The 14,180-nt window shown below is 41.3% G+C and overlaps 1 protein-coding gene across 1 annotated transcript in view; it reads left to right on the top strand.

Moving 5' to 3' along the window:
* The window catches only part of LOC140994098 (collagen alpha-1(XIV) chain-like), a 179,583-nt gene extending 168,912 nt beyond the window's left edge, over positions 1–10,671 (top strand). The window contains exons 39-47 of the mRNA XM_073463674.1: positions 1,092–1,145; positions 1,299–1,352; positions 2,083–2,154; positions 4,944–4,979; positions 5,733–5,799; positions 6,140–6,328; positions 6,452–6,529; positions 6,624–6,779; positions 10,379–10,671. Of these exons, the coding sequence (XP_073319775.1) occupies positions 1,092–1,145; positions 1,299–1,352; positions 2,083–2,154; positions 4,944–4,979; positions 5,733–5,799; positions 6,140–6,328; positions 6,452–6,529; positions 6,624–6,779; positions 10,379–10,671 (999 nt within the window). The remainder of the gene's footprint in view (positions 1–1,091; positions 1,146–1,298; positions 1,353–2,082; positions 2,155–4,943; positions 4,980–5,732; positions 5,800–6,139; positions 6,329–6,451; positions 6,530–6,623; positions 6,780–10,378) is intronic.
* The last annotated feature ends 3,509 nt before the right edge of the window (positions 10,672–14,180 follow it).

The following is a 14,180-nucleotide window of genomic DNA, read 5'->3' as shown; positions in this document are numbered from 1 at the left end:
CCATTTGCAAAAGGTTGATTTCTGTGGTTCGAATCTGTTTCCATTCCCTGAGTTCCTGACAATAAAATAAGATCCAGTGTCAGTGTTTGTGCAGCAGAGTTACATTTTTCTATGTTTGCCTTAATTGGAAAGTTGATAGGAGACATGGTGGTTATAAGATGCATGTCAAGAAGTTCTATCTATCCATGTTTAGCCTCCCTCCGTGGACGTGCTGACTGCATAACAAAAACACAGAAATAAACAGCGGTGTGTGAAGTTTGTTTTGTTTTTTTTCTTATTAGTCAAATCTGTGAAGGTTTAGCCTCAGTGTGAACATTTGGTTTTACTTTTTGTCCTGAGCGCTCTGATCACAAGTAGGCAGCTTTAAGCTCGCCTATTCACACCTCATGAGATCCAATCTCACTTCCCCCTGTGTGTGCAAATACACACCTACATCAGTGACACAAATCGATACATTTTTTTACACAAAGAAACCCAAATTAAGAAGAAGGTCCAAAAAGAAAAGAATTTGCCAGAGACAGCGTTTCACAAAGATTATACAGTTTCTCCTAATGCAGCATTTATAAGTTATTGTTCTCTGTGTTTGTAAAATGTGACATGTTAACCGTCAATATATGGCAGCCACACATGCTGCCACAAACTGACACTTTTTACAAGGAAACAAACAACTTCATGTTTTGATTTAATGCTGAATTTACAAGAAGGCACCAATGATTCAGAATTCACTGTAGCTGTTTTACGAAGTTTGTTAAGTTTCTCCTCATGCGACAACTCTTAAAATCACACGATTTGTTAAGGGAGTCTGGTGATATTGTGGTTACTAGTTCAATGGTTGGATCATTCACATCACAGTGAACCACATCAGTTGAGTAGGCGGTCCTTCAACATGTGCACACACTGCTAAAATAATGTGGTCACATGCGTCCCAGACCACCTCTAAATGTAGTCCGAGTGATCAGATCTCCAATGTGTCCTCAATCAATGTGTCCTCAATGCATCTTGAGGGTGTTAAGTGTGATCGGATCACTCAGAACGCAGGTCTGAACCGCCTGAATGTGACCTGCAATGACCTCTGCTCTCTGGTGTTTCAGGGAATTCCTGGCAGAGCTGGAGGACCGGGCAGAGAAGGATCGACAGGACAGAGAGTGAGTCATCTCATAAATATAACTGTCAATGATACCTCTGAGATGAGATGAGCGCCTAGAATATCAGAAGAATTTAGCACTTTCCTAAAAACAGTATTTTATGCACACAAGCATCATTTAGTTTCCAACATACGCATCTTTTTTCCTCCACAGGGACTGCCGGGCAAAGACGGCCCACCGGGCAGACCGGGCCCCACAGGAACTATGGTAAGTGACGATTAAATGTTGACATAGTTTAGCTGTGGTGTTCGTGAACTTGTCAAAGGAGACACAGGAGGAATGTGAATATCTGGCAGCTGAACCAGACGGAGCTGCGGTTTTACTGTCCAGCCTCTGGTTCTCCTTCTGGACACCTGAAGGTTGATTTAAAGAGGAGCTGTTACTGTAGGAAATAGTTATGAATCTCTGGGAGGATATTTTTTTTTTTTAGATGTGTACTTAGATTATCCTAAATGTTTCCATCAAAGTTCAAACCCTGAGAAATCCACAAGTTTACAAGTTTATTTAGTCGGCTGTTGCTCCGGCGGGATAAAGAAATCATACATACATTATAAAACTTTAAAACATTACCTCGTCTGGAGCATTTGTACCTGAGTCACGTCAGATAGTTCAGGACATTCCCCCTCCAGCTCCAGACAGCAGTCAACACTACAGAACATAGATGGAGGACAATGGAGGTCACCTCCGCGGATCACTGCTGCAGTCAGGTTGATAAAGAGGAGTGAAGATGCCAAAAGTTAAAGAGTAATCTCTGAGCTCTCCTCCCGACTCTGATGTGACTCCAGGTGTTTATTCCTCCAGGTTTAAAAAACCTGCATATACAAACTAATGTTGGTGTAAAAGTGGTATACATGTATGTTTGCTTGTCTTCTACGTTGTTGTTTTTTTTGTCTAAACCTGTTGTTTATCCTCATGTCTTTCTGTGCACCCCCATCAGGGGACTCCAGGAGCCCCAGGGGCCCCAGGTACAACGGGCCCTCCAGGAAAACAAGGAGAACTGGGACCACCGGTGAGTCATGACGATACAAAGGTGCTGCCTCTTCTCCTCATTAACCTTTCTCCTCCCCAGTCTGGGTTTACACCTGTGACCAGGAACACCTTGTTGTTATGTGTTTCCCATCACCTGTCTGACTGGAGGCAGGAAGTCGTGTCAGTCAGGCTTAGCAGAGCGTTTGTCGGCAGGATTAACAGCTTCCTGAGTGAATATCTACGGGCCTGTCTGACACTCACACTGTCAGAGTCTCAACCTGCCTCCTGAAAACTAATACGGACCAACTGAAGAGGAAACATCCTTACGTCCTTTTCTCTGTCAGGAGCCGTTAGTCTCATTATCCCTCGAGGAATTCTCTGACTGGTTTGAACTAATCTCAGTTTGTACTTCAACGCGGGTTTGAAAATAATAGAATCGTGGATGCATAGTGATTTTCCCTTTAAAGATTCACAATCAGTGCACTAAACTGCTTAATTAGATTTCTGAGGGCTCCCCGAGCAGCAGCTGTCGACTAAATATCTCGCTGTGTTGGAGAATTTGCTGAAATGTAAATGAGGAAAATACTGAATCATCTGCTGTATAATTTGAAGCAGCTTTGCTAAACGCACAGAAGTATCTGCGGTGTCTCAGTGGTGTAGGACAGGAAAACATACATAACATGACAAGATTACGTCCAGAACATTTAGGGAACGCCACTCCGTCTGACCTTGTGCTCCCATCTAACAATAAATATATCATGCATTAGTGGAAGAAATATTAAGATCCTTTTCAGTATTATCAGCAAAATACACAAAGTATAAAGAGTAAAAAAGTACTTATGTTGCAGTAAACTGTCAGTGTTTCTGTATCTCATGTTTTTGGATTAAAACTGCTGCATTAATGTGTGTGTGTCACATTAAGGCTGAGCTCATTTTAACTCCTTTATATACTGCTGGCTAGTTTAATCTACAACAATGCATCATGGTCTGTAAGATCACCATAAGTTTGTAGCGTGACTGTCCTGTGAGAACCACGGTGGCAGAAAAACAAAACTGTTTTCATCTTTGTGACGATGATTTTTCCTTCAAATCCATGAGGGTTTTTAAAAAGTTTACTCAGCTTAAAGTGATAGTTGGAGTCTTCTGATGTGGGGTTGTATAAGGTTTGTATCCCTAGTCGGTGTGTTACCTGCAGTAGATGGCACGCATGGCTACGCATTTCAGCCATTAAGGCCTTCATCAGGCAGCACAAAATATCACAAATATCACAAATAGTAAGTAAGATAATAGAAAATATACATATACAAAATCTTCTCACGTCTGATTATTGCAATACACTCAAAAAAGCATCAATTAGTCGTTTCTCAAATGCCGAAAGTAACTTTATATTTTTATATATGTGTTTTCAGCTGACCTTCTTTTAGATGCAGCTGGCCCTGTCCACAGCAGGACATCACTTAGCTTCCTACACGTTCACCACACAACTCAACTTAAAGGAAAACCCAAACCAACCCTTTAAAATGTCCTGTGGGGCCGTGAAGCCCTGCTTGAATTAATTGGGACTGAGGATGAGAGCAGCACACGATAGAAACAGGAAATTACATCAAACTGTCGCCTCGACAGACTTGGGCACCGTCCCACCTTTTCTATAATCTGTTGTGTAGTTTTCGTTCTGCTGATTGTGTGTCAGTCTGTATACACGTGACCATTCTGAGCGTTGGCACGTCCTCCTGATTAAATGAAATGTTCACAGACAGTAGAACCACATTTCGACTGCGCCGCCAAAAAGAAATTTGATTCAGTGGGAGGTGAAACAAACTGCTGACAAATTACTTTGCTGTGAAAAATTGTTGTCAAGCATGTAATTACAGATCCGTGGGCGGACTGCAAAGAGGCCTCCCTAACTAATTACCACACGATTGTCTGTTGCAGGTCTCAATGTGAACTTACTGGAGGGAAATATAGTTCAGTTTTTGGTAATGGCTCCGTTTGCATAGAGATTGTTTTTTAAACGGCTCAGATTCAGCGTTAAAGAGAGGTTCGTCAAGATAAAAGAGGACGTTTCGTTGACTTTTAATTTACCATCTGTCGTGTGTGTTACAAGCTGGGATTGAGTCTGATGAAGGCCAAACATTTATCATTGTGTCCACTGAAGGCTGAATTTAGTGGCGTTAACCCATCGTAACACAAAATAAAACTTTGTCAGTCGGTCGTTTACCGCTGTTTTCAGCTTTTACATCTTTTTACATTTTAACAAAAAGGTTCCAGTCCCCTCAGGTGAAGGTTCCTGTGGCTTTATTCCAAGAGGAGCACTATGAAATCTATTTGATTTGTTGTCTGTCTGTTGTTGGTTTATTTATTTTTACACAACAGATAAATAAAATATCAAACAGCACGCCGAGATTAGATATCGCAAAGTGATTCAGTACATGTGTGATTTACCTCTGAGGGAATAAATAAAGTCATTCTAGTTGTAAATTTTCAGTCTTACGAAGCAAACAGTAATCAGTGTTGCAACACTCAAAACCACAGTTCCTTCATTAGAAATGCAACACAATATCACAGAGACCTGAAATTTAATCAAAGTGGGTCAATAACAAGCAGAAAGGAAAACAGAGGGAAGGAGGTCAAGAGAGAAAAGTCTGCTTTCTGTGACGGATGATCAAGTTGACGTCCTGCCTGGACGATCCTTCGCTCTCTGTTTTCTTTGTTTTCGACCTGAGGAGTTCACCATGATCCATAAAGTCTGAGCAGGTCGTGTCTGTTGTGTTAAATCCTTCATGTTTATCTTGTTTTTTTCCTCTTGTCATTGTTTTTTGTCTGTTGCAGGGTCCTACTGGAGGCAAAGGGGAGAAAGGTGAACGGGTAAGTGGCTCTTTAGTAAGGTTAAGTTGCTCTTCTCTTTTACTCACCAGTGTATTGTGATTTCTTGTAAACAGAAAAGTCTGATCCAAAAAATAGAAAAGATTTAAATTAAATTATTTTACTACTTACAGAGAGTTGAGCAGAGCACGGATGCTCGTTTTTTTCATTGTCTGTTAATTTAATAGAAAAATAGTTTAATATTTGATTAGTTAAATATAAAATGTGAGGATGGAAAGGTCCATTCCTCATTACATTTTCAATTATATACTGAACCAACGGAACGGTTATTTCTCCTCTTTTATTTTGAAATTATATGCAAATTTCCAAACATGTAACAAAATATATTATAATAATAATAACAATGATAATAATAACGATAATGATAAACTTTATACAGCTACATGGTTACAAAGTGCTTCACAGAACAGATAAAAACAAAACAAATGACAAAAAGTATAAAACATTGTAGAATAAAACAAGGAAAAGTTCGAGTAAAACAATAAAACCAACACTTTAAGAATTCAGAAATGAAGATTTAAAGGATGTTTATGATGGAGCCTGCCTGAAAAAAAACTTAAAATTTAGGCTGAAATGTGATGATGGTAGGAAATGAAAAAAACTTTGTTAAAAAGTTATATTTCAGGACACCTCAGTTATATTACAGTTGGATCATCAACAGAAATCGTTGCAGAAGGTTTGCAGGAATGTGGAAAACTAAAAACATACTCAGTCTTTCTGCTCGTGTGTCTGCAGGGTGACCTCCAGTCGACAGCGTCAGTTCAGGCCATCGCCAGGCAGGTCTGCGAGCAGCTCATTCAGAGTGAGTAGAAACACCGACTGTTTATTTCTCAGTTTGTTTGAGGATAAAGGTTTAGTTTATTAGGCTCTGGTTGCCGTCGGCAGCTAAATAATTCATTATCAGGAAGGAAATTGTAGAGTGCAGAGATACAACTGTGTTTGTCATCAGTTGTGGGGATGTCATGAACTTCTGGGGACAGTTACATATGATCAAGTCCTCACCAGCCTGTTTCTCTTCAGCCTATTGATCATACATTTAGTCAATATTTACAGCCAGTTCCATGATGATTCTTACCTTTTTACCCACATATTGATCCAGTTTGGTTCAATCTCTTGAAATCCATCCCTCTCCCTGTTTTCAGGCCACATGGCGCGCTACAACTCCATCCTGAACCACGTACCCAGTCCACCAGTGTCCGTCCGTACAGTGCCAGGACCTCCAGGAGAGCCGGGGAGAGCGGGATCTCCGGGGTCTCAGGGAGAACAGGGACCTCCAGGGAGACCCGGCTCACATGGACAACCAGGACCGAGCGGACAACCAGGAGAAAGAGGTGAAGAAGAGACACACTGAGTCATAACCAGGCTAGATACTCACACCAGTTAGAGACAGTGATGCAGGTCCACACAGTACGCTGCTCGGCAAATGTTTCAGAATCAGCTGTGTTTGTCTCCAGGTCAACCAGGAGAGAAGGGTGAGAAAGGATCTTCAGGTGTCGGAGTCCAAGGCCCCAGAGGACCTCCAGGACCCCCCGGTAAATTAAACCACACACTCGTCCCGTGTTCTTCAGCAGAAGATCTCCATCTAGTCTTTATCATTTTTTTTTACAAACTCTTCCTCCCCCCCAGGTGCCCAGGGGCAGGGCAGACCTGGCAACCAGGGTTCCTCAGGGCGACCTGGAAATCCTGGATCTCCTGGTCGACCCGGGGTTCCCGGACCCGTCGGCTCCTCTGGCCCTCCCGGCTACTGCGACCCGAACTCCTGTGTGGGCTACAATGTTGGAGGTACATAGGGTCACTTAAATACAGCGTTAGACTAAAAACTACAGCAATTATGAGCCTGAACTGTCATCAATATTAACGATTACGTCTGACGATGTTCTGTCTTTGTTGGTAATGTTTCACTGAAGAATAACGAGGATGTCTCTCAGTGTGCACAGCCACAGTGTCGAGGTTGTAATAAGATTAACACGACCTGCACTAAGAAAGAAATAAACATTCAGCTTCGTTTTTTAAAATAAGATTAAGATTTTAAAATAATCTACTTCCGTGCTTTAATTCTAGAAGTATCTTCCTGAAAACCCATCAGCTTGTTTAAACACGTGGACATTATGAACCGTCTGACTGCGCATGAAGGCTTTTCAGTGCTGAGAGGTTCTTTTGGATTGAAGGTCATCAAGTGATCGTGTGTGATGTTTAATTCAGTCGGCTCCTTTTCATGTTGAAAAGTTGCCACCGAGTTAAACAGGCTTCATCCGTCGCACACTCTGTATTTGAAGGTGAAACACCTTGAAATAAGATCACTGCTAAGATACAGAATTCTGCTTCAGTACCGACAGTGTGTGTGTTCAGGTACTCAAAGTTGAGCGATTTTGAAATTTTGCACAATTTCAAATATCATTTGAGACTTTGTGCTTGTTTTTGGTGCAACATTTACACCCAAACAACAAGCTGAATAAACCACAGACGCACAAACGCAATTTTTTCTTTAAAGTTGCCTGAAAGTCGCGGCATTAAAGGGCCACTTCACCCAAAAGGTTAAAAAGGTTCAAAGCTGTCAGGGAGAGATTGAGAGGAATAGTAGTTTTGATAAGTGTATTTTGTAGTTGAGAATATGAAGAATTTGAAGATTCTCCAAGAAACAACATCACAAAAAAGAAAAATACTATTGTAGGCACTGTGTTTCTTTATCAAAACGCCTTTGAACTCATTTTGAGCTCATAAAAATGAGAATATCTCAAAAAATTAAATAATTACACATTTCAAATGAGTTGTCAGGTGTTAATAAATATTTAGTTCATGTTTTTACATTTAAAAATCTTTTGGATCATGTGTTAATTCAGTAAAATTTGAGAAAAATGTTAGATAACCTTTTTAGCTCAGGTTGTACAGATTTCACGGATATGAAGCATTTGAAGATACTTAAAAAATACTCGTGTAGAAACTGGCAGATTATATCTGTTGCAGAGTTCAAAGGGTTAAAGTCTCAGTGAAATCGCAGTTGAGATCGTCTTCAGATACCACGTGTTTTAAAGGATACGATAGGATTCAATATCAAAAGTACCAGCGCTATAAAATAAAATGATCTGCAATCAGATTTTCAACCCAAACCTGCTCTGTTATTAACATTATGAGAAAGTGGGTGAAGTGGCCCTTTAAGCTTCATCTTCCTGCAGTGTCTGTTTGCAGCTGCATGGTCCGCTGCACACATCAGCCAATAATGATAACGACAAAATCACTGACTGAATTCTGCATCTTCATTTTTAATGACTTCTGTGAATTTTCTGTTAAATATCTCAGTGTTGTGGGTTTAATCACTCGCTGTGAAAGATGCTGCCTGGAGGGTTTTCTTCAACACATATCATCTTTATATACACCAGCAGTGCAACAAATGACTTTTCATGTCCACATCAGAGCTGCAGCAGCTTTTGAATCTGTTAAGTGTTAATTTGATGTCCGGAGTCCAAACAACTCAACTGTTGGCATGTCGGAAGTTATATTTAAAGAGTTGATATGATGAATTCTATCGCTGGTGTACCAAAGAAAACCCTGCATGGATCATCTTTACCCTTTAAATGCATGGTTGTGTTAAACCTCAGTGTGTGTTGAGGTTAAAGGTCAGACAGCAGCCTGAAAGGTGCTGCTCAGCTCACAGCCTGCAGGGTGGTCATGTGAGTAACATCTGCATGTTGTGTCTTTGTGTTTGTGTCTCTTCTCTCTGTGTGTGTCTGTCGGCGCCTCATTTTACATCTGCTCCTCTTCACAAACCCTCAGGACAGTATTTCAGTGAATACTGAGCCACGTTCACAAACAGCAGCAGGGATAGGTAGCTTTAAGAATTTAGGTGATGGATCAGCAAACTTACAGGGGAAAAAAGACTCAAACAAGAAATGTCAGAAATCTGAAATGAAACAGAAAAACAGATAAAAGACGTTTTTCTCTTTTTATATATACTCGATTAAACAGGCCATGCTAGTTTCTGTTTCTCTACTTTTCTCAAAGAACAGATGAACCGTCGTTCACTCAGCTACAGAGCTGTGATTACAAGAATTCATCCATTAATCCAACACCTTCACAGATAGAGCCGAGAGAAAAGGCTGGAGCTATTCTATATTTTCTTTATTGTAAATAAATCCCATCCAAAGACTAAAACCAACAATGTTTTAGCCCTTGTCTCAATACTTATGTCTGACTTCCTGTCTGTGGATCCAAGCCCACTGGTTCCTCCTGACCAGAGAAAACAGAGAAAAGAGGATGTGGTAATCTCTTTTGCTCAAAAGGTAGAAAACCTACAACAACCAGAATGCACTTCACCGCACCGGACCAATAAACACTCACGCTGACGGGTGACGTGCTGCGAGGTAGGTGTTGGTTTTGGGCAGGAGTCAGCCGTGAAACAGGAAACAGTAAAGAGGCCAGCTGGTAACAAACAAAATGGTGTTAGAGCTCAACAGTCACTAATTATGTACAATAACAGAACAACTGACAAACTGTAAACAAAAAATAGAAAATGATTTCCTGTGAACGTTGAACCGTTCTTTCAGCTCTGTGGTTGTTTTAAAGATAAAAGTGCTCTGTGTCACAGAGGAAGATGATGTATCAGGCTCTATCCACACAACACTTGTTCGTGGATACATTCTCTGTTGGTTTTGGTCTTTTCATGAGATTTGTGAAAAAAGTAAATATACAGAATATCATCAGCCTTCTCCTTTAATTGGATGAACAGGACTGTGTCCAGTTGTTGTACTCTGACCTCACACTGACACGATCGCCCTCTCCTGACTTTGTCTTCTAGATTACGATCGTCCGGTGCCTCTTTTTTAAACCACAGGCTCCACTGACTTTATATAAACTCATGTAACACTTTAGAAAAACTCCTAAAAGCTCATCTGCACGACAACTTTTAGATAAACATGCTGCACGTTGTTTTAACCTCACGTATCCAGATACCTTTCATTTGAAAAGTACCACTTGAAAATCTAAATAACTGGACGGTTTGAATGTGAATTAATATTTAACACATCTAATCACATTTGCACAAAATTTCTTCCATTGAACTCAAACTTTTCAGTTGCAGTTGTTAATCCTAAATTTACCCCCCCCCCCCCCCCCCCAACTCTGCTTTCAGTCCTGATGCTTGGTAACCCTTGTTAACTGTTGGTAACCGTTGGTAACTCTTGTTCCTCTGTGTCTCCTGCTCCTTCCTTCCTGTCCCGCCCCCTCTTCCTGTCTCGCTAACCCAATCAAAACCCAACAAACCAATCCAAAACCTTGCTTCCTGTGGTGGCTGGTGTCGGCCATCTTTGTTCTGGGCGCTCACTGACTGTCTGCCTGTCTGACCGGTGTTCTGGCTTCGCTCGCTGACTGGTTGGTCGGAAACGCAGAGGGTGAGGATATCACTGATGGCGGCCGTCTCTCTGCAGTCCAACTGCCGCCCAACGTCTTCCAGAACTACGGCGAGGTCGAGGAGGACGATCCCTATCGCTACTACCAGCCCAACTACCCGGCCCCGCGACCCGTCGCCCCTGACGACCCCGCGCTCGCTCTGGATGACGTCGAGCTGAGGTCCCCCGGCGTGCACCGCGGCGCCCGGAGCCTCGGGGGTGAGGAGGAGACAGTCGAGCCGAAGAGGAGACTAAAGAGAGGAGCGAAGACGCTGTCTGGACTAATTAAATGAGAGGAGGTGATTGGAGGACGCAGGGCCGCTCGCGGTTTCTGATTGGGCGGTTTGGAGCCGTTACGGACTAATCAACAAGTGCCTGATGTAGAGGATTTCTTATGGACATCGTAGAGGGGCGGGTGGGGGTTTCAGGTGGGGACGATTTTAACTCATCTATGCTATTGAATTAACTTCAAGAAAACAGATTCATGTTTGATTCGTTTTTGCTATTTTTGTTTGAAAATGGACTGAGCTTCACTGGGTTTATATTTCACAGACGTCTCTCGTTAACTCAAATCCTAACGTCTCAAACATTTTGTCATCGAACTGATTGGAGACAAGACGCCAGTCCTGCTTTCAGGTTCCAGTTGTGCTGTTTGTTATTCACCGGGTTGGTTAAAGTGCCTCCGAACTGTCTCGCTAGAATATTCTGGAAACATTTTGAAATACAGACGCAGGTGATCACTTTATCATTTAACCTTTCAGTTTTATGACTCCAGAGCTCTCAGCTAACATCAGGACACATATATCAAAAAAACAAGGTTATAATTACTAATTAAAATCTAGAAATGTCTGCTTAGGGTGGAGTTCATGTGTGTATGATCTACACGAGTGTGACAGCAGCTGCAGAACAGATTCAACTTCACAAGTTTACAGTGTGTTCAGATACAAAGTGACGAAAACTTTCAGCTTTAAGTTTATTAATTTTCAAAACGTGACAACAACACAATCACATGATTGGGGCTTCATTTTCTGTTGTTGTAGCGCCTGTCATCATTGACATTATGAAGTAAAAACAAAAAGGTTTTCAGCACATTTTCAAATATTAATTTCTCAAAGAATAACTTTGATTTTAAGTATTTTAATTCCATATAAAAGTCACATTTCTATCATTTTGAGTCAATGTGTAAACTAAAGTAACGAGCCTGTTTTAAAAATGTGAGGAGGAGAAAGTTCAGATATTTGTGATCAGATGTAGAGAGAGAAAGTCAAAGAAATACTCAAGTAAAGTACAGATACCTGAAAAATATACTAATATAATATACTTCACCTCTGAATAAAACTTATGTGAAAGTCTGCGTTACTTTAATTTATTCACTTTGACTCAACAAGATGGAAAGACTTTGCATTAAATGTGACACTTTACTTTAAGTTTATGTAATAAAAGGAACATTTAGATGTAATTAAAATACTTAAAGTCATATTTTAGTCAGGTGTCCTCTCAGCCGGATACTCACAGTAAAGATTATATTTCCTCTCCATAAACTAACAATATAAATTCCCTGCTACCACAACGGTCCGAACACGAGTCACGAGTTGGACTTTAACGAGCTTCTGTTACGTCCACTTAAAACCAACATTATTTATGTAAAGCTCTGCATGTTTATTGTTTATTTACCATGAGATGTATCATTTTGTTTAATCTCTGCTGTTACACACGAAGATTATTGTTTGTTTTTCCTTCAGTTTTTCTAGTTGTTGTAACAGAATTAAGCTCAAACTGATGTTGCTCTGTAGACGAGAAGGTCGATCAGAAGAAATTACAGCTGATGTACGACAGTTATTATATTTCTGAGTGAGTGTGTTTTGGTTTAGTCGTCAGGTTTCTGGTGTTGTCGAGGGATGAAACGTTTTTTTTGTTTTTAAAGGCCGACGGCTGTTTCCCGCTCTGTGTTTATCTGCCTCCATTTGTAACTTTTGTCTTGAAGCTAATTTAAGGTCAGCTGTTCGGGACAGGTCTCATTATTTCGTATTTGAGCACAGAAACACAGCAGCTCAGTCCATTTGAAGTTGAAATGAGTTTGAATTCATTTATACGTTTTGATGTCTTACATGTGTTTCACCGCTGGAGATCAGTAATGTAAAGGGAAGTCCAGTTATGTGGAGAAAGGTGAGCCTCGTGTGTTCTCCTGTGGACACGTTTTCTCTTTAGCCAAGATTCAAGCACACTTGAAACTCAGTTCAGTGTTTCTGCGACGAGGACGGAGTCAAACGAGGCCGCAGTGTTTGAGATTTCCCTCCACACCCTCTGACCAGGAGATGTTTGAAAATTTAAATCAAGGAAGTAATTTATTTTTTACTTGGTATTGATTTTCTCAGAACAATAAAACTGAAGTACAACCCTTGTCGTCGTCGTCGTTGTCTGTGTGGACTGTTTTTAAATGTGTTGCTGTCCCTCAGCAGGCGCCGAGACTGAACTCTGAGCTCTAATTAATCTGAGAAACAGGAAGCAGAAGTCTTCACACCAGCGCCGAGCTGCAGGAAGCTGATTGGAAACCAGCAGGTGAGCTGCAGAGTTCAACATCACACCTCAGCGTCGTGAGACAAACGTTAACAGCCCTGGTTCTGAAACAAAAACTGGATGTAGGTGTGTTTACTGACAGCTGGTTCTGAACCCGTGTAGTAATCTCCTTTGTACAGTCATGTGGTGAACCTCGGCCCAGCCCTGCTTTCGAGGGCGCTCCTTTCATACCAAATCCAAATAGGTGTTTTCTGGAGTGTCTTCTGTTGCTGCTCTGACCCATTGAGGCAGAACCACACTGGACCTCTGGTGTGTCCTGTGGCGTCTGGACCAGGTTCTACCAAACTAGGTTCCTACCAAATGTTCTGTTTGTCTCCAACTTACCTCAAAGACACGCAGTCGTTACAGAAATCTGTCTCCAAATGTAGATTTCAGTAAAATCAGACATTTTTGCCTCTCGCAGGTCGTCTTGATTAACAAACTGAACCCACTGAAACACATCGATGTCGTGATATGGATCTGTCCTCTGGTCTAAAGGCATCAACATTAATTATTCATTCATCAGCAGTTTCCCTCCAGAACTCAACTATCAGCAAGTTAAATTGTTTTCAGTTTTCATCGAAGGAACGAGCAAATCAGAAACTGAGGCCATAAAATAATTCTGTTTACCAAAGTCAGAGATTAAACTGCAGAGTGTTTGTGACGTGTAAGTGTTTAATGTGTTTCTGCATCGCGTCGTCACTTCAGCAGCTTTCTCTTTCATCCTTTTGACTTCTTAAAAATAGTTTCCATCCACAAAGTCGACATCAGTCGGCTCCGTCACAGGAAGCCATCGTGGTCGAAGGGGGTGAAAACGGAATGAGAGTCACATCCGACAGCTTTTGTTTACCTCAAGTGAAAATGTCATTTTTTGATATTGATATAAAGTTTATCAGAATATGTAATGAATGAATGTGAACGAGTGATTCTGTAGGGAAGAAGAATACGTTTCCCATCAGCCACCAGCATTTATACAGAGAGAACTGACTGAATCACAGAAACTGTTGAATGTTAACGCTGCAGACGCCGTCGTGTGTGTTTGTGTGTGTGTGAACAGGAAGTGAAAGCGGTGAGGTGGATGAGCGTGTGATTCATTCGGGTTCAACAGGATGTGAATCAGTTATCTCCTGCGTCACCACAGAGACGAGTTTAGGACATTTCTGAGCCGTCAGCTGCCGTTTTACCTCAGTTTGTTGGCGTCAGACTGATTCTACCTTTAACTTTAATCGTGTTTGCGTTACCTTAG

The sequence above is a fragment of the Pagrus major genome, chromosome 3 (genome assembly GCF_040436345.1).
Source record: "Pagrus major chromosome 3, Pma_NU_1.0".
NCBI lineage: Eukaryota > Metazoa > Chordata > Actinopteri > Spariformes > Sparidae > Pagrus > Pagrus major.
The sequence above is the reverse complement of the archived record's forward strand: the minus strand, read 5'-3'. Positions and strand labels throughout refer to the sequence as shown.